General features: G+C 35.6%; 1 protein-coding gene across 6 annotated transcripts in view; it reads left to right on the top strand.

The window, feature by feature from the left end:
• PTBP2 (polypyrimidine tract binding protein 2) overlaps positions 1-21,004 on the top strand; it is a 53,251-nt gene extending 32,247 nt beyond the window's left edge. For 3 of the 6 annotated variants that reach the window (XM_074832558.1, XM_074832562.1, XM_074832561.1), the window contains 7 exons: positions 8,802-8,997; positions 16,325-16,479; positions 17,935-17,968; positions 18,398-18,490; positions 18,875-19,091; positions 19,194-19,271; positions 19,420-21,004. In XM_074832558.1, coding sequence (XP_074688659.1) covers positions 8,802-8,997; positions 16,325-16,479; positions 17,935-17,968; positions 18,398-18,490; positions 18,875-19,091; positions 19,194-19,271; positions 19,420-19,552 — 906 coding nt within the window. In that variant the 3' untranslated portion in view covers positions 19,553-21,004. The remainder of the gene's footprint in view (positions 1-8,801; positions 8,998-16,324; positions 16,480-17,934; positions 17,969-18,397; positions 18,491-18,874; positions 19,092-19,193; positions 19,272-19,419) is intronic. The other 3 variants (XM_074832557.1, XM_074832559.1, XM_074832560.1) reach the window with 3 other exon arrangements.
• Positions 21,005-23,042: the final 2,038 nt, after the last annotated feature.

Genomic DNA, 23,042 nt, shown 5'->3' on the forward strand with positions numbered 1-23,042 from the left:
GATTAAATAATATGCAAGACTGCAATAGTGAAAATGTCAACCAGAAGTAAAAACGTAGGATGTAATGTTGATGCATAATTAATTCACTGTAAGCAGCAAATTTAGTAAGCCCATTGGATTATTGTCAGTAGATGCTTTCTAAGCATCAAAACAAAGATGTGATTTGTGGATTGGATATAGGTTTTGTGAAAGTACTTAATTATAGTATCTTAAGAAAAAAATCTAGACTTCATTATAACCATAAATGCCCATAAGAGAGAGTGCAGCCTTACTTAAGGGACCAGACTGTGAAGAAGCTTTGCATCAGTGACAGATGTGAGCAGAATCCTACTTTTGTTTTGTTGGAAACTCTCCTATCCTGAGTAGGAGAGGCAAGAACAAGTAACTGGTTTTATTCATTATAGCAGGAGAGAGCCTATGGATTAATTATGACAAAGAACAACAACATGTCATCAAACCAGATGTTTTGAATTAATTGAATGGGATATGTTCACATCTGTGGCAATAGGAAAGTTGAACCAAAGGGGAAGGCTAGATTTTTTTTTAATTATTTTTTTCAAGAGATAAATGGAATTAATTTATATTTTCAAACCTTCACATGCAGTCTGGGTTTGTGGAAGGCTGATTAAAATCGATGTGCTGGTTAAGTGTTGCTTGGCAGCACAGAAAGTGCTTGTTGGCCATGGATGACAGAATAGCTGAGAACTTCAGGAAAAAGTGAAAAGCTTGCACCTCAGACTAAGTTGGCAATGAATATCTCTAAGTAGAGGAAGGAAAATATAGGCTTGGTTTTATGTTGTAAATAATGATTGCTGTATTGAAATAGAGACCTTCATAAAGAGTGGAGGATGGTCACTTTTGTTCTCATCACCAAATTAAATACTGGGTATTGTTTAAAAAACTGTGAGATGGTCGAGACAGGAAATCACAAAAAATAAGAAACATGTTTTCAAAAAGTAGGGTGTTAAGTTTTCATGCTATTGAGAAAAATAAAGTTAGCCAGAGAAAAGAAGATTTGCTACTTGATTTATGGTGATCTATTTTAAGATAATAACCTCCTGAAAAACAGTCTGGAAGTACTTGTAGATTTGGAGTACAATTTCAATTAGGGATATCTTTTTCAGAGATTAATAGTACCAAATATTAGATCGTGTCTCAGAGTAGAGGGAGATGCAGATACGTCACTGTAACATGTAAAAATTTGCTTGGATGGGATACGCCTTTCAGGTTTTAAGTAGGTTTAAAATAGTAATTCAGAAACTAGATCTTTAACCTACAGTTGCTGCAGAAATTGACTATAGTCATTTAGATTCATGTTTGAAATATTTCATAAACAATTGGATGCCAGTGTGTTTGCACAGTGTTGTAATTCAGTCTTGATTTGTGTTTGGAAAGTTATTTTTCAGTGATAGATGTTAATGCTGCCTTTAAAGTGCATTTTTGAAGCATAATATGACATCAAGTGATAAATCTTTTGACTTCGTTTTTTGAGTCTTACATATATTATCAGAAGATTTAATGGAAAGATGACGTCTGTGAAATGGACTGTAGTGATTTGAAAATTATCAGTGTAATTCTAGGAATATATTATAAAGAAGTGACAAAAAAACAAAAGGATGAGGTATGTAAAAGTATGAAAGGAACCTAAGAATCTCTTGCTGTTGTTGACTTTTGACAAACTGATACTAGCTCGTGGGACTCTGGTTGTAATTTAAAAAAAAAAAAAAAAAAAAAAGGCAGCATGTATTTGTTTCTCCAGTTGCATGTTTTGATGAGGGTAGCTGTTCACTAGTGGTAGCTCATGTGTGAATGACTAAACTTCATTGAATAACAGCAACGCCTGCATGTACGGTAATTGTCAGAGTGATTTTGGAGCCTCTTAGTGACAAACTGAAACGGTCTTAGGTTTATAATTCCATATTTTAACCAATCTATACATAAATAGACAAAACGCTAAGAAGAATACCAACTGCAAGTATTGAAGAATGCTAAATTTGAAGGAAGGTTTGATTTCGCTGCTACCCTCCCAAGCTAAATAGAGTAAAATAAGTACAGTTCTTATGGTTGAGCTACTGTGGTAAAACACGAAGTGCCACCAAAACAAAAATACCTAAGGGAAAGAAACAGATGATAGGGGAAAAAACCTTCCAGTTTAAATGCAACGGGAAGTACAGTGGAAGCAAGAGGATGTGGTGGCTACACTTAAGTTGCATGGAGATCAAAATTAAAAGCATGGTAAAAGAACAAAGAAGTTTTCAATGTTTTCCGTCAGTTGTTAACTATAGAAGATAATGGGGAAATGTAATTTTCCACTGGCACTCTTCACAGGAAATCAGAATGTGGCCTTAATAGAAATTGAAGACTTATTAAGGAAGTTAAAGAGCAATTTGAAAAACTCAAGTGATGTAAGTACCGAGGAGAGATGCTATTCATTTGAAGGTTCTGAGAAAATAGTGACACTGACAAGCATGTACAATGCGAAGCCTCTAGCCCTATGGGACCACTTTTGCTATTTGAATGAGCAAGTAGTGAAAAATTGCATTACTGCTCCACTTGCTTTGTGAGAAACTCATTTCCTGTAAAAGTAGATTATGGCTACACTGATTCATGTTTCATCTCCACCCTGAGATTGGATCATTATAGTTCGTTATACCGGCAAGTAAAGGTAAAGATGACAAACTTCAGGTTCTGTGCCATGCAGCAGTCTGGCTGTGGGTTAGAGAAAGTACTGAGAATGTGCAACAGTAGAGCACATCGAACTACTGCGCTTCTTCTAATGAAACAGAAGGCGATGTCCTGGAGATATCTGTATGCATGAGGAGATATTCGAAGCATCAAAAATAGCTCATTATCATAGTAAATGATCAGTGCCCTCAGCATAAGCTGCAAACTTAAATATTTGAATACCGGTAATCTGGTATACTATAGAAAGATTAGAGTGCCAGTGTTTCTGTCTGAACAGCTGACTAATCCCAAGTGTTGTCTTTGTGTAAATACACCAGAAGTACTCCTGCCAAATCTTGGATATTGACAGTTATTAATGCCTCGTCTGTGGAGGATTAACTGTAGTGCATGACAGTCATCTTGACCCAACATGGATTAAAAATATTACAGGTCTGATTGAGAGTTTCTATTGTAGTTGGCCAGTTGGTCCTTACTTGACCCGTAGGTGATTCAGAGCACCTCTACAGAGATTCTTTTGAGGTTTGACTCTACATTCCAGGTATCTTCTTTTGAGTTGTTTTGAGTGACGGCTTCAGGGTGGCTCTGCACTGGTAGCAGTCTGCAAAACGGGCTATATTGCCCTAAAATCTGTAATGGGAACTTGAGGTGCTTGTTGCCATAATGGAAAACAAGGAGATCTCCAGATAAGATATTTAGCTTCAGGGCAATTATCCATGATTATTGCATTAAGGATTTTCAGGCCTCTTGAATCCTAAAGAGCACAACTTGTGCTCAGAAATGGTAAGTAGTGTTCACGTAAACAGAAGAATGCTGGATTGTGTCCATTGTATCAGAAAGCCCAGGAAGTGCAGCAACAGAGTTTGTGTCCTGGATTTTCCAATTTTGTAGAAAAGAATAAGGTATGCAACTTTTCCTTCAGTCAAGGAACTGCACGTAATAAAAAAATAAGATCTTCGTTTTGGAGAATGGAATGTGTTTTACATACACTTTTTAGCTACAGAAACTTCTCGTATCCCAGACACTTGGCTCAAAAGAAATTTATTTAATTCAAATGCATATCTGTAGGATGCACTTGGGATGCATCTCTCCCAAGAGGTATTTACCATATGACCTTCAGTTACTTTGAGGTACTTATTTGAGCTGGAGTATGTTTTGTAAGGATTACTTCATTTTTTAATGCCTTAAACTGTTAAGCCCTTCTAAAGATCTTGTTTCTAGTTTCTCCTTCTTCGTGTGCTTTGGAAAGAGAGTAGGGACGAAATTTCTCTTTTTTTTTTTTTTTTCTTTGAGATTGGGGAGAAAACAGTGGTTTTGTTGTGTTGTTCCTCTCTGCCGCTTTTTCTCACCACTCTAATTTGATTTTTCTTTATTGGACCTTGGTAAATGCTTTCAAGCTGTCCTCATCCTGCAAGAGATCTATTTCCTGTCTTGGATCATCATCTTAGGTGCCTACAGTGCTTGACAAAGAGGGGGGCATATACACTATTTGTTGTGGCTTGAAGCCATGTGACTCCAGAAATATCTGCTAGATATATCTCTGGGCTCTTTTTCTGAACTGGGAAATGAGAGTAGCAAAATGTCAAATAATTTTCTGCATCACAAACTGTTTCCTTGTCTGTCTTCTAGGTACTGTATGTGAATTAGCTAAAGAATATTGTAAGTGGCATATCTCTTCCTGATTTTTAGAGGACTACCTTGACTGTTCTCTGTAGGGGGATTTCATTCCACAGATTCATGGTCTATATAGGCCTTAGGAGAAGCTCATCAAAGCATAGTACCTATGAATATAGCACTTTTCAAGGGACTTTTCTTTCACAAGGATGTTCAGGCATCTTGAACCCTGAAAGTAAAAAGAGCAGCATTGCATCAGAAAGCCCTTCATTCAGGTGAGGAAAGCCTGAGAGAAGAAATGATTGTGGGAATGTTCTTCCTTGGCTTCGGAGCCTGCCAGTAGATCTGACTCTTCTCTGACTGAAGCTGCATCAGAGAGCTGAATTGGTCATTCAGGATATTACAACATTTTGTAACTTTGTAGAGTACTTTTGCCATCTGAGATTGCCTTTGCTGTTATCACTTCTCTCAACATCCACAATCACAATGGGAAATGAGAGATCATAGTGTCATAAATCCATGTTGACTACGTAGAAATTCTTACTGTCCTTTTGCAGAAAAGCTTGTGTGTTGTTGATTACATTAGCAGCAGGAGAAAGTACTGTTTATTAAACTTTTTTTTTTGGTCCCCTTTTTGGTTTTTTGTTGTGTTTTGGTTTTTTTTCCCCCCATTGGAACAGTCTTTTGTCTCGCTTCTTAATCTGTGGGATCTTTTCCCAGTCAGCAGTTTTCATCTCTTCATCCTCCTGGCTGCTATGAACAAAAAGAGAGGGTGGTTTGATGTTATTTTTAAGAAATGGGGAGAGTATTGTGTTTTGTGGTGCAGACCTCCATTTCATCAATATTCCCTGTATGGTCATTTTTACTGTCTGTGACAGTCATAGCTCTCTGTTCTGGATCCTTATGACTTCTGCTATTTTCTGTGTTGTTAGTCCTTGCTTGCTTATTCTTGCCTTCTGCAAAAAATGCTGCCTTGAGACACGAGCAGATTTTGGATTCTTTGTGAATATAACCCCGGTTGTTAACACCCTTTCTAAATATTTTGAATGTTTCTACTGTAGTAGTTGTCTAGAAATACTACTTTCTTTCCACCCACCTCCACTATTTTGGAATTTTCACTAGTATTAGGGTTTGTGATTTTCTTTATTTCTGATTTGGTCCCTTTCTTAACTGCTGTATCTGATGTAGAACCATGCAGCATACTTAGTGATTAGGAGTCATCTTTCTTTCTTTCTTTGTGAGGTTTTTGTTTGTTTTGTTGGCGATGGTTTTTTCCCCTCCCAAAACCAATCTAAGTGGCCATAGAGAAACCTGTACAGATGATAGTGTTTGCACTGTTGTGTTGAGGTCATGCACTGGAGTACACTCTGGAGTTGGAGGTCATTGTGTCAGTTCAGGCACGTGCCTCTCTCCTTGGGTTACGTGTCAGTCTGAATTGAGAGAGGGATTTTTGTTTGTTCTTTACCACAGTTTTCTATTGGTCTTCTGCATGTTCTTACTAGCTGTCTTTGTGTGCTCCTAAATACCACAATGTGTTTTTCCAGGAATCTGTCTGCTGATAGGCTCTTGGCAGGAGGTGGGCCACTAATCAGTATAACTTTCCCCTTTGGCAAAGTCCAAGAGGAGGGTACTTTTTAGTAACAAGGTGGAGGGAGGAAAGGCAGAGGCCTGGAAACGATTCAGTATCATTACATTCTTAGTATTGCATGATGACATAAGTTTTGCTGCTTCCATTGTTGAGGCTTGAGTAATAGGTTTACTGGCACAGGCAAGATAAATAATGATGCATTTTGCAGAAGGGGTCCCATGGTACTTGATCATCTTGGTTTGGAATGTGTGTGGTTTGGTACTGTCACATGTGAATATGTCTAGATAAATGCTTAAAGCAAGACAAGTTTATTAGCAGTAACTAGAGTTCTTTGAGATGATGTCTGTATGTGCATTCACTAATGGTTTAGCTACTGGCTTCTGATTTTTTTTTCAGGATGTCTGTTTGAGAGGAACAGGGTTTGAGGGTTTGTTGCACATTCTTTTATTGCCATATAGGAAGGAGCTCAGGACACATGCATACACAGTTGTGACTTTACATGTGAACAATTAACCTTGAAAAAACCCTAGTTGCTGGTAATCTTTCTTGCATTGTTGTTGGAGGTGTATGATGTTGCTGGTAGAGGTGGGTGGGGTGAGGCATTTTTGGTTTTTATCTGTTCTGAGGAGCCTTTCCCAGAGCGTGAGTAAAGTGCTCGTTAAAAAGTGCGTCTCCTTCCTTTCCGGTTCGGGATGTTCTTTCAGGCTGCATCTCAACTACAAGGGATTTCTCTTGTGCAGTATTCTTTTGTATGTACTTTTGGTCACTTTGAATTTGTCAGAAAGAAGAGGAGTTTTTGCTGTTTCAGTATAAGTTTTAGTCAGGCGTGGCTCCCTTTAAACATTGACTACTCTGGAAAGTACAAACACAGGTATAGTTTTGGTTTGCTACTTTTTAAGACTAAAAGATTTAATCAACAGCCGTCTGCCAGCTGTAAATCAGTGTGTCTGCAGACTCCACACAGATGTATAATATGAATCTTGATTGCGTTTAAAGACTTAGAGCTTTGTGACTTGGACAAAGCTAAAAGATACTGCCTTTTGGTCTCATTCATCCCTAGTTTTCTTCATTATATGAGTGGATATTTCCTTGATGGTAATGGCATTGTCTTTGACAACAAGTAAGCTCTGGCTGTGTAAATTGTACCTACCTTTAATCCACATCTTAGTGGATTTTAGAAGGTAAGAAGTCTTCTAAGTGGTGACTGATTCTCAGTGTGTACTTTTTAACATATAAGTGTTCAAGTGAGGTTCTTTTCCCAAATACCAGCATTAGGAGTCTTAGATTCTGGTTTGCCACTGTGTATAGCAAATCCTGTATTCTGTAATGGTGACACCCACCACCCCAACAATAAAGAATTAATCCTCAGCTTGTATTCTGTGAATTGGGACAGTAGGTTTTGCTTTGCCAGTATTGTAAGAAGCATTGTTTAAGCTGATTTTCAAGCACAGGAGTTTCTCTTTAATTGCTGAGTATGTCTAGATGATGTCTAGATTGTCAGGTTTCTATACTTTTTTAAAAAAATTATTTTCCCATTACTTAGAAGTTCTAAGAATACTGACTTATTCTTGTACATTGACTGCTAATGGTGGTAATTCTTCTAAGTGATTTCATAAGCCCTGGAGATGTCAGCTGTGATAATACATTTTGTAGGAAGGGACAGCCTTGTTGGCCCAGACCTAGCAGAGGGGTGTCTGCAGGATGTTCAGTTTCCAGATGCATCACTGTATGAAAACAGTTATGTTGCTTCCATACCAAGCAGGCACACTAGGTTCATGCAGTGCTTGGCTCAAAATAATAAGTTCTGCCAGAATTTGAATGTGTTAGAAAGTGCATTGCAGATGTAACCAAGCTAGCTGTGCAGGAGCTAGCTCAGGTCCAGAAGTGGTACATTGCAGTCCAGCATTAATCAAGAGAAACAAAAGATCTGATTATTGTATTTGACAGTGTGATTATTTTTTTTTTTTCACCTTGTGTGTATATATATATAAATAAAGTAGTTTTATATTTAACATAATGACTTGATTGAATGGGTTAATTTTCAAGATGAGCTGTATCTTCACTTCCTAGCATTTCTTCAGAATATAAACCAACTTAGTTACAAAAGTTTCCATCTTTTTAAATCTCTCATATTTAGCTGTTAGCGCTTCAAGCGAAAGGAGGGTATGCCCAAAATGTAAGCAGAGTAAGATCCAAGTATATCAATTTGCCTGGTATATAATGAAGATGGACTAAACATGTATAATTAGGCCTTTTTAGAGAGTGTTTTCATAGAGTTCTAAGTGGTGGTACGTTAAGAGTTCACGTGAATTTCACTGTTAATAGGCATCCTTTCAGAAGTAGCAATTAATTGTGAAAATAGGATTTTTTTATGAAGTGTTAGTAACATTAGGTTAGTAGATAAAGTTGCTTTTCTTTCAGTTTTGGCACTAATTACCTTTAAGGGGGAAGGAAAACATGCTGGAACGATGTAAATATTCTGCTTTAACAGATAGCTGTCTACCATGGTATTTAAGTCTAGATTTATTTTTTTTCTTCCTCAGGTCAACTGTCTGTGTACAAGAGTATTTCTGTGATTTTAATTTTTTTTTCGTTGAGAAATTTATTTGGCATTATGTCTGAATTAAAGCTGTACTATGGAATACAGGTTAATTATGTTCAACAGACTAACTTTTAAGTTTGCATTAAAATGTCTGTTGCACTTTGGTGCATAAACAGTGTCTAGGTAAGAGAAGTAAACATCAAGCTTCCTGGAATCATGTTAAGAGAGGTTAATACATTTTAATCTTAATTGGTTTTAAGCTAGACTAAGAAGGATAAATACCTATACACTGACCTTGTTTAAAAAAAAAAAAAAAAAGTTGTGCAACCAACCTGTATTGTGTATTTTTAAAACTAAATTGACTCCCTTTTCCAGGCCTTAGATGGTCAAAATATTTATAATGCTTGCTGTACCCTACGGATTGATTTTTCCAAATTGGTGAATTTGAATGTCAAGTACAACAACGATAAAAGCAGGGACTACACTCGTCCTGATCTTCCATCTGGTGATGGACAGCCAGCGCTGGACCCAGCTATTGCTGCAGCATTTGCAAAGGAGACCTCTCTTCTAGGTATGATTCTTTTGTATTGCAAAGTCACTTTTGATGAAGATGTTTGTTAATTCTTCTAACAATTAAAGATCTTAATTTGTGATAGTGTGCAAGGGCCCATTCAGGGTTCAGTCTACATTGTGATCTGAATTGTAGTAATACAATTACGTTGTCTTAGAAGTCCTGCATAAATTAGAGAATGCATGATAAAATGAAAAATGCACAAACTATAAGGAAAAGTCAAGTTAGTCCTATTATTTCTGAATCTGTCCTCTGCTTTTGTATGTTCCTGTCAGCTGCTCCTGCCCACCTTGCCCGTCCTCCCACCCAAGTTTGTAAGAGAGATTTCACATGATTTTCGTGTTTCATTCATGCTAATGCTTATTTGTAACATCAGATTATGAAAATAACACTTTGTTGGTTTCTTTCAATGAGGAAAGATTATGCTCTTTGCTTAAAAAAAAAAAAAAAGCTAGTCTGTGGTTTCTGTAAATAAAAGGAAAAAATCTGTAGTTGTACTTCTAGTGCTATGGGTACCTGAGTTCTAATATTCTGTCAGCTTTTGAGTTGTCAGGCTGTTGAGTTTTTGAGAAGTAGGTGAAATGCTCTGAGAAAGATACAAATAAATATATCTTCTTACTATTAGCAAAGTAATTCATGCATGCTTTGAGAGAAGTTTGTAATTTTTTAAATGTATCACAATTCATTGCATAAGTTTCACTCCTACTTCTGTCAAGTTGCTGTTCTTTGAGAACACCTTTCACTCTTCAAAATTTAATAGTACTCAGACATAATCTCACAACTTATAAAACCTTCCAACTTAGTCCTTTTTTTTCATCATTTCCCTTTTTTCTTCTAAAGAAAACAACATAGATTTCATGCCTTGTTTTTTGTACAGGATGGGCCAACTTGGCGTAAGTCAGAGTTAATGTAGTAAAGAGGGACCTCTGCTCTCTGTGTTACAGAAGTTAGAGGACACTTAGTGAATGATGCGAGCCCAGAAAAAGGGTGAATGTTGTAGTTAAGCCTACTGAATGCTGCACTATATCTGCCCATTTCCAAAATCAGATTACTTGAAGGATGTATTTCGTATCTAGTTGGGAATTCCACATACACCCACTTCCCACAGATTTTGGAGTGCTTGACTTCATGTCCTCCAATATGACTTGCAAAATGGTGTATCACCATTTAGGAGAGGGGAGAGTTAAAGATTCATGATTTATAAGACGATGCCAAATGCAGCGTTACTTACATAACTCTGATTCTGACATTTTCCTGAATCCCAAGAAGTTGTTTTTCAGTCTCAGGCTTACTAATGTATTTCTTTGTATATAATGTTTACAGTGTGCATCAAATTAACAGGTTTAATTTGCTTGGCATAGTGGAATCACACACTGAGGATGCTTGGATCATTGCATCACTTTGAATATGTTTAATAATTGGGGTTACTATACTTGTTTGAGTTATCCAAATGACTTTAGCTTTAGTGGCCTTTATGTTCTAGTGTTTTAGGCTTTAAAGTCACTTAGATGCTTTTGTAATTTTTGTCTACAAATCTATGTAAGTTTTTTCTAACCTTTTGATTTTCATGACATTCATTCTTTTGTGTATATTAAACATTTTTGCTAGTAAAGTTATGAAGATGACAGTCATATTAGCTAATTAAATATTTTAGTTCTCACTCTCTGAATGGACCTCTTTAAATGCAGTTTTTCCAAGGAGAGGAAAATAAAAGGTACACAACATCAGTAACTTTCGTTGCAACTGTGAAACATTTTCAGAGCATCAGTGAAGTCAGTCATGTTTAGTTGGAGTAGTGGAGATTATTTATCATGGTTGTTTTTTTCCTCTGAAAAAGCATTCATTGTTTTGAAAGAGACTTAAGGGAGCTGGATGTATTTTCTAACTCTACCCATGACCAGTTGGGTGAGCTTGGTATATTGTAACTGCCTCATCTGTCAAGTGGGGATGATGATACAATGTTTTTGTTGTTGTTGTTGTTTGGGTTTCATTTTTTTCCTAGTTACCTTTGTTTTTTTACAGAATTTGAGCTCTACAGCTGAAAAACCCTATAAAAAGGCTCCATATTACCGTTGGTGCCTTAGCCATTTAGATAGTTGTCAAAATGGGAATGGTGCTTGTTGGAATATGGAGGAACAGGGTTCTCATTCTGGGCTGTTTACTGTGCAAAAAGACACAAAATATAAGTGACATAAAAAATAAGGACAAAGGATAGAAAAACTCAAGCCTAAGCAGATGCTTGTACATGCATTTATAGCTGCATTTTTATTCAGATACTCAAAAGGAGAAGGCTGAGAACATTTAAAAGTTCAGAGAGTTATAAGATGGAGGTTGGCAAACTATGTGTGAAATATGGCAGAATGATAACAGTGACCTTCCTCCTTCTTGCTTTTATCTTAATATTTGATTTCCTTTTATTTGCTTTAGAATTTTGATTTCTATAATGTCGATAAAGATACCTTGAGAATGTACTCCAAGTGTCTGCCATGCCCTATTCACAGATGGTTCCCAAAGGGCATGTTTCTCCATGAAAGAGTGGAGCTCCATTTTGAGCTTAATGTGATGCTCTTCAGGTTCTTTTGCGTGCTCAGAAAGAATACCATAAGTTGAACCTGTGGCATTCTTGTTAAAATTCTTGCTGTAGCTGTTCTATTATATGTATATAATGAGATCACTAACAGAAAATGTTGTAAGGACTCAGTTCTGACTTTTGCCTGTGTTATGCTATTATATGCTGGATAGTTGTACAACTTGGGTGCCTTTTTGTTGTTGGCTTTTTAACAGTATACTGTAATTTATATGTCAGAAGCAAGGCTTAGGTTCAACATAATTTTGTGAGTTGAGTTTTAGTGACAAGATGTGAGTCTTGTTAGTCTTGGTGTTTAAATCTGCATTAATACTAAACCATTACATATCTCAATTCCATTCTGGATAGAATTAACCCTCCTCTTCAGTAAATGTAACTTTATGATGTAGTGTAGTAACACTTGCAGTGTTACTACTCAGCTGTTATGCAGAGACTTGAAAAGAACCTGCTATCTCCCCCAAACCCTTTCAGGCTAAGTATAAGAAGCAGACCAGTAACAAGTACAAAAAGATGGTAGTTACTTGACATAAAGCCACGAAAAAGGTTCATAAAAGGACTAGGGACTAAATTCAGTTCTCAGTTGCAGTTATGCATATACCTGCATTAAGATGACTGCTCCTACTGCCTATGGTTTTCACACATAAGTTCACCATATATTTTTAGTACTGCTTTAATTTTCCTCTTTAAAAATGGCATTACTAATTTGCATTTCAGAAGTCATGCAAAAAGATGCACTGAGGGGGGATAAATAATGTGACGTGCTGCGTTTAAACCCCATTGAGGAAAACAATTTCAAAAGACTAGGAAAAAGGTGTATAACTGTATATTTTCATTAATATCCATAAGAAGCAAAAATTTGTTACCTACAGTTGTTGGAAACTAAAATAAAGCTAGTGACAAAGCTTTCTAATACCAGTTGATCATGTTGACAAAGTAGCTTACATTTCTAAATAGTTTCAGATAAGTCCTCACATCTTAAACAGCGTGTTGCGTGGTAAGTAACAATCATAATACAAGTTGTTCTTATTTTTATTAAAAATTTTTGACTTGTTTAAACCAGAATGGCAAATCAGAGTGCAGTGGAGACCTACAGAACAAGAATTGTTTTCTTTGGGTTTGTAATTTGTCTGACCTTTCCAGGAAATGAGGTCTCTGTGTGCTATGTAATCGGTTAGAAACATATCAAATAGATGATCCTAGCCCGCATGCATCATTACTCATTTGTCTACTGCCTCCTCAGCTGTGATGAAATAAGGTGTCAGAAATCTTTGAGACTGTAAATTGGACATCTTTTCAATGAGTCTTGTTATCTTTTGAAAGAAGGAGAAAATCACTAATGGACAGAATGGGCTGGCTTCAAATGAATTATCAGAAGCAGATGGTTGATCTTTTTTTTTTCACCTCCCATATGAAAAGGTATACACATCCTCCCTCCCCTCCCCACCCCAAAAAAGTTACAGGAGATTTTAGAGGAAAAAAACCTTTGCAAACAGCAGCTGTATTGTACTGAACCACAGCAAACAAAATGTTTTAAATAAGAAGTACTTAGTTGCAAATACTAATATGTAACAATACTTGTAACTCCAGTTCAGATATTTGTTTAATATTACAGCTGGAAATATGTTGTTGTGGTTAGGGCTTCCACAGCTTTATCCCTTGCTGTCATTGCTGGCTGTCTTTATTAGTCCTTTCCACTAATGCCCCTTCTTAAGATTCTTGTTAAATTAATCTATTTCAAAGGATAGCAATTGAAAATATTTTTGTATGAATGGTGTTGAATTAATCTTTGTTTTTAACTTCTTCAGTGGGACCAAAGAATGTCCTGTAGAGAGTCTGATGCTATGAAGAATTTTCCCTTTTAACGTATGAATTACTTGGCTATACTCTGCCAAACTATGGGAAGAGCCATAAAAACTTCACTAGTCATCTAGATTCCTTTAATCCTAAAAATGCTGGACTGACTTAAAGCTTCTAAGGTTAGGGAGAGGTGCCTAGACATGCTAGAAGATTTGAAATGCTTTAGTGTCTTGGCATTTTCTAATACCTAAATGATTGCAAGTGACCTAATATAGAAAAAGTTGTTTCCCTTCTGGTGGACATCTGTCACACCTTACTGTCATTCTTCACGTTATGTTTCTGTCTGTATGACCTCTACAGTAGCTGAGTGTAAATAAACATGATGTTCAGCATATGCAATACAAAGCACTCAAAAGAATGTTTCCAAAATGATTTTTTAGAACAGAACTGGATTTTTTTAAAGTTGTTTGAGGAGTTTAATATTGACAGGTTTCCCTGTGTATTACAGTCTGATTTTTGGGAATAAACTATTTCTTCCACAGGGTTACTTTCTTTAACTGCATCCTTTATTAATTGTTTTTTCTTGAAAGTAAAGCTATTTCTTCAGCTTTAACCCAAGAGCAAAACATGCATCATATTTATGTTAGATTTTTGCCTTGCTATTAATATATGTAAGTATATAGTACTACACTTCCCTTTCACACACACTGGATTTCGAGAAACAAAGTTGCCATGCTTGGACTAGCAGTGGTCCATCTAATTTCACGTCCTTTCTCTGACAGCTAGTGTTACTTCTGTGTTCTCTGATGGAAGACCAAGCGCAGCCCTCATAAAGGGTGATCAGACAGTAGCATAGCTGGGGGGAGTGCTTTCATAACCCCCAGCTAGCTAGTGCTTGTCTTACGTGATGGAAACGTATTACACATCACTTTATTGCCTATATAATGTAACTGGCGGCTGTTTCCATACACACCATCTAATAGAGTCTCAAATCTGTTAGACAAGGTAGGGTTTTTCCTTCTTTTTATGTATTACAGTCAGTCCCACAAATACCACATATAATGCAATAAAAGATCATATTTGTTGCCTTTTGATTCAAGTAGATTTTTCTTTTATCTTGTGGCATGAGAGATGACTAGAATTGTCATTACTCAGAACTTTCTATTCCTCTGGTTTGACCCCTGACTACTAACATTTTTAATCTTTTCAACTTTATTGGAAAGCATTCCATATCTTTAATTTCCTTTCTTAGAACACTTACTGGTTTTTTTTCTGCATGTGCTTTGACAGGAAATGACCAGAAAATATTTTTCAATGCTTGATCAGTAATACTGTTAAGCACTTTCACAAAGCAGTGATGAATGTCCTGTTCCCTTTGAGGGGTCATTTGTCCAGCCCAACAAAATCTCTCTCTCTCTTTTTTTTTTTTAATTACTTGTTTTTCACAAATTTGTGTAACAAAACATAAGTAAAGACTTAGAATGAAGATAGAAATATTTGCTAGGAATTTAAAAAAAAAAATAAATTGTGACCTTGCTTACTTCCCCCTTCTGTCCCCCTGTATGTTCACTTTTGATACTAAACCTGGGATTAATCTCTTTAAAAAGAATGGTTGAATATATTTACTGTTATCTGCTTAGTATTTGGGCATTGACTGAAACTGAAGAATTTATTTTCTCTTATGACTTTGTTTAAAGTAAAACTTTATGTGGGAGGGAAAGTAGTCTTGGGTGCATAGTGTAAACATATTTAGACTGTCTACCTGACAAACTGGAAGATTAGTTGTGTTGTGTTAGCTTAGTGTATGCTAATATATTTTGCATGATCTTTAATTTAATATCATTCACATAGCTTTGAGGGTTTATCAGAAATTATTCTTTTCAAAATTCACTATTCAAAATCTTTTATCTCCTTTATTCATTTGTGAGAGTGGTGAGTTTGAATGAGTGGTCTTGTTGTCTGAATGTTCCATTGACATGTCAAAATATATTAACATACAAACATTAGAAATTTTGCCAAAATACTGAAATCTTAGAACCCAATTGCAGTAAAAGAACATAAAATACTGAAGTTACATTTCTTTATTGTTTTTTACACATTTTGCTACGTCGGTGTCTGTTTACTGAACTCTGAAAAATGTGCAATTTTTTGATGAAATATGATAAAGCTGTTCCTGTATAAACTATGTATAGTGCATATGTATCACAGGAACCTTTCACAGATCCTGGGAGTAGCACACTCGCCTAGTAACCCAGTGACTTGACCAGGCAAAACCAGCAGGTCTCTACAGGATCTGAGTTTCCTTGTAAGAGAAAAAATAAACACAGGTGAAGGTTTAGCTAATGGTAACATGCGTCTTCAGGGAATTGGATTACAAAAGTCTCAGAGTATAATCAGTGGTGCTACTTTGAATCTTGCATTTTGAAGGTTGCCGCCTCATGTCATTTAAGCTAAGGCTCTGAGAGATATGTAGGCCTTCTCACATGACCAACTCCAGTGTTGCATATTTAGTCTGAAGCATCAAGTTGAAGTAAGGAATGCCTCTCAAAGGGTGATGGGAAATAAGGATGTAATGATGCAGAGAGCACAATTAGTGTTTATTCTTACAGATTTGATCAACATCTACTTCAGACCATTTTGATAAACTAGACACTAAGCATTTGGGAGTACAGTGGAAACAGTTTTGGTGCGCAGGACTGCTTATTTGAAAAGAAAGAACTTTTTACATCTCATCACTTCTTTGAAGACTTGATCTGAATCAAAAAAAAAATTCGCATTTCTCTTATGTTAATTTAACAACCTGTTTCACAACCCTTTGGACGAATTGAACAGTGGAATGGTCTGCTTTGTAGAGTGTTGTATGCAACACCTGTACTGATGTAGGTACTTTATTATTAAACGACTTGTGTGTGTTTCGTAAAATATGCTTTATTTTAAAATTAGGGCTTCCTGTTGCAGCTGTTCCAGGAGCTCTGAGTCCTTTGGCTATTCCAAATGCTGCTGCTGCAGCTGCAGCTGCTGCTGCTGGCCGTGTGGGAATGCCTGGAGTTTCAGCTGGTGGCAATACAGTCCTCCTGGTTAGCAATTTAAACGAAGAGGTCAGTAAAACAATTCTACTTTTTTTTGTTTCCCTCTTTAGTCATACTTCATTTGTCAGTATTTTATAATTTCTTTGCATTTGGCCTCTTACATTTGGATTTTAAGCTCAAAGTATTTTTGCTGTTCTTTTTAATAATCCCCCAAAGTTAATTTTAAAGACATTATTGTTGAATACTTTTGTTTTCCCAGGTAGCTAACAATTTAAAATGCCCTTTGATAGTCGGCTACCTATTTTTTCTAAGAAAAATGTGGTAACTACTGCATGTTTGACATTTGAATTGAAAGCTTTATTTTTACAAAATAGCAACTATGCTTTCTTTTGCAATTATAATCACGTAAACTAGAATTTCTGTTTTGTTTCTTCTAATTGTTTGCTATTTCATTTCATGCTTGTATCTCACATTTTAAGGTCTTAATTTATGTGAACTACTCTAACACATTTTTCTTTGAAGGTTCTCCCAAAGATCTTGACGAGGCAGTCTTCCAGTCTCTCTTAGTAATTTTTTTCTTTGCAGTTATTCATTTGTCTTTAAAAAATAATAATAAAAAAATGGTGGCAAAGCATTTTCACCTTAACTGTATCTTTCTTGCTAACTCTGAAATCTAAAGGGGTTTATTTAGTTTTGCATTTTTACTGTCCTTTATGTTTATTTTGATGGCTGTGAAAGCTGGTATGAAATGTGGGAAGTTTGTATCAGTCTAGCTGTTCCATTTTTAACTGGCCTCTGTCACTGTAAATCATTAAGCTTTTTTTATCATCCGGTACTATTTTGTCATCCACAGTCTTGCATGTTAAAATGTTTTAGATCAGAGTGCCATTTTGAGAGATTTTTTGCCTGCATTTCATAACCAGCCATGCTTACGCAGTTAAAGTTCAAAGTTTAAAATTTCTATTGCATGCTTTTTTTAATTTATTTTCATGTTGAGATGAAATGCTGTAGTTTACTCTTGATATGAATGTACTTTACCCATATTTGTCTTGGGTGACTACATTTTACTCAGTTTTTCTTGTACAGTACATAAACCAACCATTTTCTGACCAAATTCCTGCATTTCCTATGTACTGACCTATATTTTATTTTTTTTTTGTTCCCCACTTCCTTATTTTTTTCTTCTGCATTGCTGTATTCCCTTCCCCATTTCATCCTTTTCCCTTTGTGTTCAACTTCCCTTTCCTTGTCTTTACCCAAATTCCCATGCCCTTCCCTGTCTTACCCTTCTCCTCGTCTTTGTCTATGTTCCCTGTCTTCATTCCCTATGTTCATGCTTCTGTGCTTGAACAAAATGTTCCTCGGACCAACTTGCCCCAATTAACCGCCTTGAAACCATGATCCATGACCACCTCACCATTCTGCGGGAACCACCCTTCGTTATGGATGATCTGTTCATCTCCGCTCTTCCTCGACTCTTCTCTCTTCTTGTCTTACGCTGCTTGCTCTTCTCTCCTTCTAAAGATGGTTACGCCCCAAAGTCTGTTTACCCTCTTCGGTATGTTATTGTTAGCACTATACTTTTATTATTGATTTGATTTTGTTTTGGTTTTTGTTTTTTTGTTTCACCTTAATTCTTATTTGTAGCTAGCACTTTGGCTTAAAGTTGAATAGTAAATCTTTTGCTATTTTTCTTTTGCTGTTTAAAACTCCTCATAGACACAGATTTTCTTTTAATGCATGCTAATATATTTTGCATGATCTTTAATTTAATATCATTCACATAGCTTTGAGGGTTTATCAGAAATTATTCTTTTCAAAATTCACTATTCAAAATCTTTTATCTCCTTTATTCATTTGTGAGAGTGGTGAGTTTGAATGAGTGGTCTTGTTGTCTGAATGTTCCATTGATATGTCAAAATATATTACTTAGGTGACTGGCTTTAAAATGAACTTTTTCTTTTGGGTTACCTTTGACTTTGAAAAGGTGTTTATGGTGATGTGCAGCGTGTGAAGATTTTATACAATAAGAAAGACAGTGCTCTTATACAGATGGCTGATGGGAACCAGTCACAGCTGGGTAAGATTAGTTTTCTGTTTATATTCCCATTAGTGTAGGTACTTGAAATTATGCTGTGTAAAATCAGGTGAACTAAGCATGCTTACATTTGTCATTTTGTCTTGTATTCTGGTTACCCACAAAATCCAAAATCTTATTTGCATGCACTTGTGTTCCAGAAGGTCTGCACAATATCCTAAATGAATTGAACAGCTGAATTGCATGGGATGGTCTTTATGCAAATTTAAATACCGATGCAGATTCTGCAGACCTAGTTCTTGATGCTAGTCTTTTAGCACATTGACCCTTTGATTTGCTTGAGTATTTTTCTTGTTTGCTTGTGTGATGTACCACAAGCTATTGAAAAGCAACACTGAATTGGGTAAACTTCTTTGTCTTTTTCAGCCATGAGCCATCTTAATGGACAAAAAATGTATGGAAAGATTATTCGGGTTACTCTTTCTAAGCATCAGACAGTACAACTACCTCGAGAGGGACTTGATGACCAAGGGCTGACTAAAGATTTTGGTAATTCACCTCTGCATCGCTTCAAGAAACCTGGTTCAAAAAACTTTCAAAATATATTCCCTCCTTCTGCAACACTTCATCTATCCAATATTCCGTAAGTGTTGGCTGTCAATAAGCCAGTAGTATTAATGTGGATCACAACACACTGAATTGACTAATAATTTCTTGCTTATGCTTATTTTCTTCCTGTGTGTAGACCATCAGTAGCAGAAGAGGATCTACGCACATTGTTTGCTAACACTGGAGGCACTGTGAAAGCATTTAAATTTTTCCAGTAAGTAACTTTTCTGTGCATAGCTCTAACAAAAGACTGCCTAAGTACGTTTTTGCAACATGTCTTAAGGGAAAGCGCATAGAGGATAGCAAATGTTAGGAACAACCCCTGCAGTGTTCGAGTTCCTAATGCCATTATTTTGTTTCAGAAGAGATCACAAGATGGCACTTCTTCAGATGTCAACAGTAGAAGAAGCTATTCAGGCTTTGATTGATCTTCACAATTACAATCTGGGAGAAAATCACCATCTGAGAGTTTCTTTCTCTAAGTCAACTATTTAAAAAGGCAGATTGAAAATGAGGGTGCATTGCATTGTTTGGTGTTGTCACCTATTGACTGTTCAGGAAAGTGGGGACCAGAGTTTGTCTTCTGTTGTGGTTTTTTAATTTTTTTTCATGCTGTTATCATTCCTTGGTTGTTTTAAAAAATAATAATTAAAAAAGCAGTGATGCTAACTGCTGTTGTTCAACTGATGTTTAGACAAACCATCATTTTGTTTAAAAGATTTCAAGTTAATACCACAGTTTTTCAACTTAGTTGACGTACGTGCCTTAAAAAGGAAAACTAGTACTGCTGGAATTGCATAACTAGTAAAAAGCAAATTTGGTTGTCTGGGGCACATTGTTACATGATAATTTAAATATGTTTAGGCAGGGGTGTGTAAAAAGGTTAAGCTTTTCTTTCTCCTGCTTGATAGATTTCTTTATCTGCTGGCTTGTCACTTATTTTTCTTTTTAATTGGATAAGATGCATTACGCTGAAAGAGTAAAATGACATTATTTGATTTCTGCTACTTTTTGCTTTGTGCTTTTTTAAAAAAAGGCCTTTTATATTTCATGGTTCTGGTCTAGATTCAGTTATGAATGTAGGCATTAGTTAAAATTAACAAGGTACAGAATATTAATTTCTTAAAGGACAAAAAGTGACTTCTGTGACTTTGAGCCCTACGTGAAAAGCATTGTGGAATCTTAACCTTTTTGTACACACTCTTGTGGGATGTATCATATAAATGTCGGCACTAAGTAATGTCTTGTTTGTGGCTGAATATTTTTCGTAGATGTTTTTGAAGTTGACATGACTTATGTGCATTTCAATATATATTGCCATCTTTAGTTTGTAATTAAGATATGGAATATGGTCGTGGATTTCTGAGCATGTACAGACTGGTCAAGCTAGTTCAGGAAATGGTGCATGTATTTTTCAATGATGAAGGAAGTTTGCTGCAAAGGCTTGCAGGAAATTTTGTGGCAGTTTTCTAAAACTGACAACCAGGTGGGACCAAAGTTTATGTGCCTTTAGTCTTAATTTACCTTGCATTGTAATATTCAGTTTTAATAAATCTCTTCAAAATATTTTGTATTTAGAAACTGATCTGACTTTACTATAAACATGGCTCAGAATCTACAGATCCAGTTAATTTGAAAGCAGTTCTCTGTCAGTCTGAACTGTTACCTTGATTCTGTTTAAATGACCAATACTTTTTGAAATTGATGTACTTAGTTTCAAGATTCATAGATTCTGTTATCTATGTAGAAAAAAAATGGTCATGTATATTTTCTATTAGTTGAGTTTTTACATCTTTAGAATTGTAAAATTCAGTATAGTTTGAAAGTGGCACAATTAAAAATTAATTTTCTAACAAAGTTGGGAGGTTTGACGGTTGTTTAATTTCATTTTGTGTGTACTCTGCTTACCTCTGTAGCATGCTCAATAAACACTTCTGTAGCTCTGTATTCACCTTTTCTGTCTTTCTCTGCTGCTTTCTCTCTCTCCTCTTCTTTGTTTTTCACTTCTACTGTGCTTCTAAATTCATGTTTATTCTCTGCCAGGGTGGGAAAAGCATAATATTAAAAAATACAGTTTATGGCTTTTTACCATAAATTGATGCTGTGAAAAATACCAGCTCTTTATTTTCAGAAAGATAGTGACCCCTTTGCAGGCATATGTGCATATTAAACATTTCCCACCCTGTTATAACTTACTGCTTTAAAGACATAACTTTTATTGTAGTTTGTTAGCTCTCTCTTTCTATCTTTTTAGTTTTTAAGCAGATTTATGCACTAATAGATCTCTCAGGTTTGCCATGCTCTCTTGCTGCAGTTTCATCTTTCATTTTTTTTTGTGTCTGCTAAAGATTTTTCTACTAATCATACAGTATACTTATGGGTTAAAGTAACAAAGTTTTTAACATTAGATTAGTGGACAATACATATTCCAGACCAGGATATTTCACCTTTTCAGAGGTAGGGGTTCAAATGAATGTAAAACCAGTTTGGGCACTTTAATAGTGTTTCTTCATACTTCTTTGAACTGATTGTTGTGGGGTTTTTCCCCTCTATTAGAAATAGGATTAAAACTTTTACATAGTCCCCTTTTAAGTGTAACTGTATGATCATGAAGCATTACATTGGTAGAAGCTGTCAGTGTTGAATTTGAAGCATTTTTCTGTCGCTTCTCCAGTACAACTACTGTAGATTTATTGATGTCAGATTACTTTGTGACCTGATGTCTGATCTCTGGGTTGGCTTTCGAATCAATAAATAGCTATCAGCTTTTTAAAGGTCATGGTATAACATAGGGGGTTTGCATTAGTCTTCACTACATTAAAAAAAAATGCATTAGGTTCTTACCTGTTTTATCTTAAGTTATACTCCAGGTAGCACAGTGATCACCCAGTCTGAAATGCTAGTAGGATCAGATTCATCCATACATGAAATTTGTGAATCAACATCTTTTTACAACTCGGGCACCCAAGCGCGTTGATAGGACCATCTCCCTATTAACTTGAACAGTACTTACAAGGTCTGACTGAGCTGATCTTTTAAATTTTTCATCTATATAGTATGATGTCCTATATTTTTAAAAGTAAAAATGTCAGATTTCCTTCTCCATATCAGAATGTGCTTGCATGTTTCAAATAGAAATGTGAATTTAAATTTACCATTCCATGGGTTCAGCTTGTGCCGAACTCTTTCCACTCTAAAACATCTGTATCAGATAGCATACAGTGATTGCCATATGTATAATTCTGAAATAACTTTAAACATCTGCAGTGCTTGAGTGTTTACAAATACAGGGTTTTTGTAAAACTGTAACTTAACTCATCTCTTGCCAGGCTTATTTCCTTAAAAAGAAGTTTCTATACTTCTTTTCTCATTTTGAAAAGTTCTGTGGCAAAAACCTCAAGGGAAAGAATATATATTGAATTTGATTTGTTATAAATTCAGTAACTTTTATTATGAGGTTATATTTGTATCAGACAAAAGTAAAAGTAATGATAGTGATAATTGTCATGGAAACTTTTTTAATTAACTCAGTGAAGAAAATCACTGTTCAGTTATTGATACTTAGTCTTTAAAGTGGTATCGCTTCAGAAAATACAGGTTTAATGTCGTAACTGCTAGAACTTTCAAAAACTTGTTTTTCTTGAGATGGTACTGCATTTTGTATAGTAATTTGTACATTTTTGTTGTTATAAAATGTAAATAAGTTTTTGTTGTATTTTTAGCTCTTTAAATGTGAAAATGCAAAGCATCATTTTTATTAAAATTTTACTAAAAAGAAGGTTTATGAATAACTTCTTACACTCTATGGAATGTGAGTTTTCAGATTATGTTAGTAGAACTGTACCATAGGCATGCTGACGATGACCAAACTCAATTTCAGATTTTAAAAATAATTCTAGTATTTTGACAGAAGGTGGTTGCTGATTTTTTTTTTTTTTTTGTGAATTATTAGATTTTTCTCTAATGGAGCAATGAAATTGGTTGG

This window comes from Strix aluco, chromosome 8 (genome assembly GCF_031877795.1).
Source record: "Strix aluco isolate bStrAlu1 chromosome 8, bStrAlu1.hap1, whole genome shotgun sequence".
Classification (NCBI taxonomy): domain Eukaryota; kingdom Metazoa; phylum Chordata; class Aves; order Strigiformes; family Strigidae; genus Strix; species Strix aluco.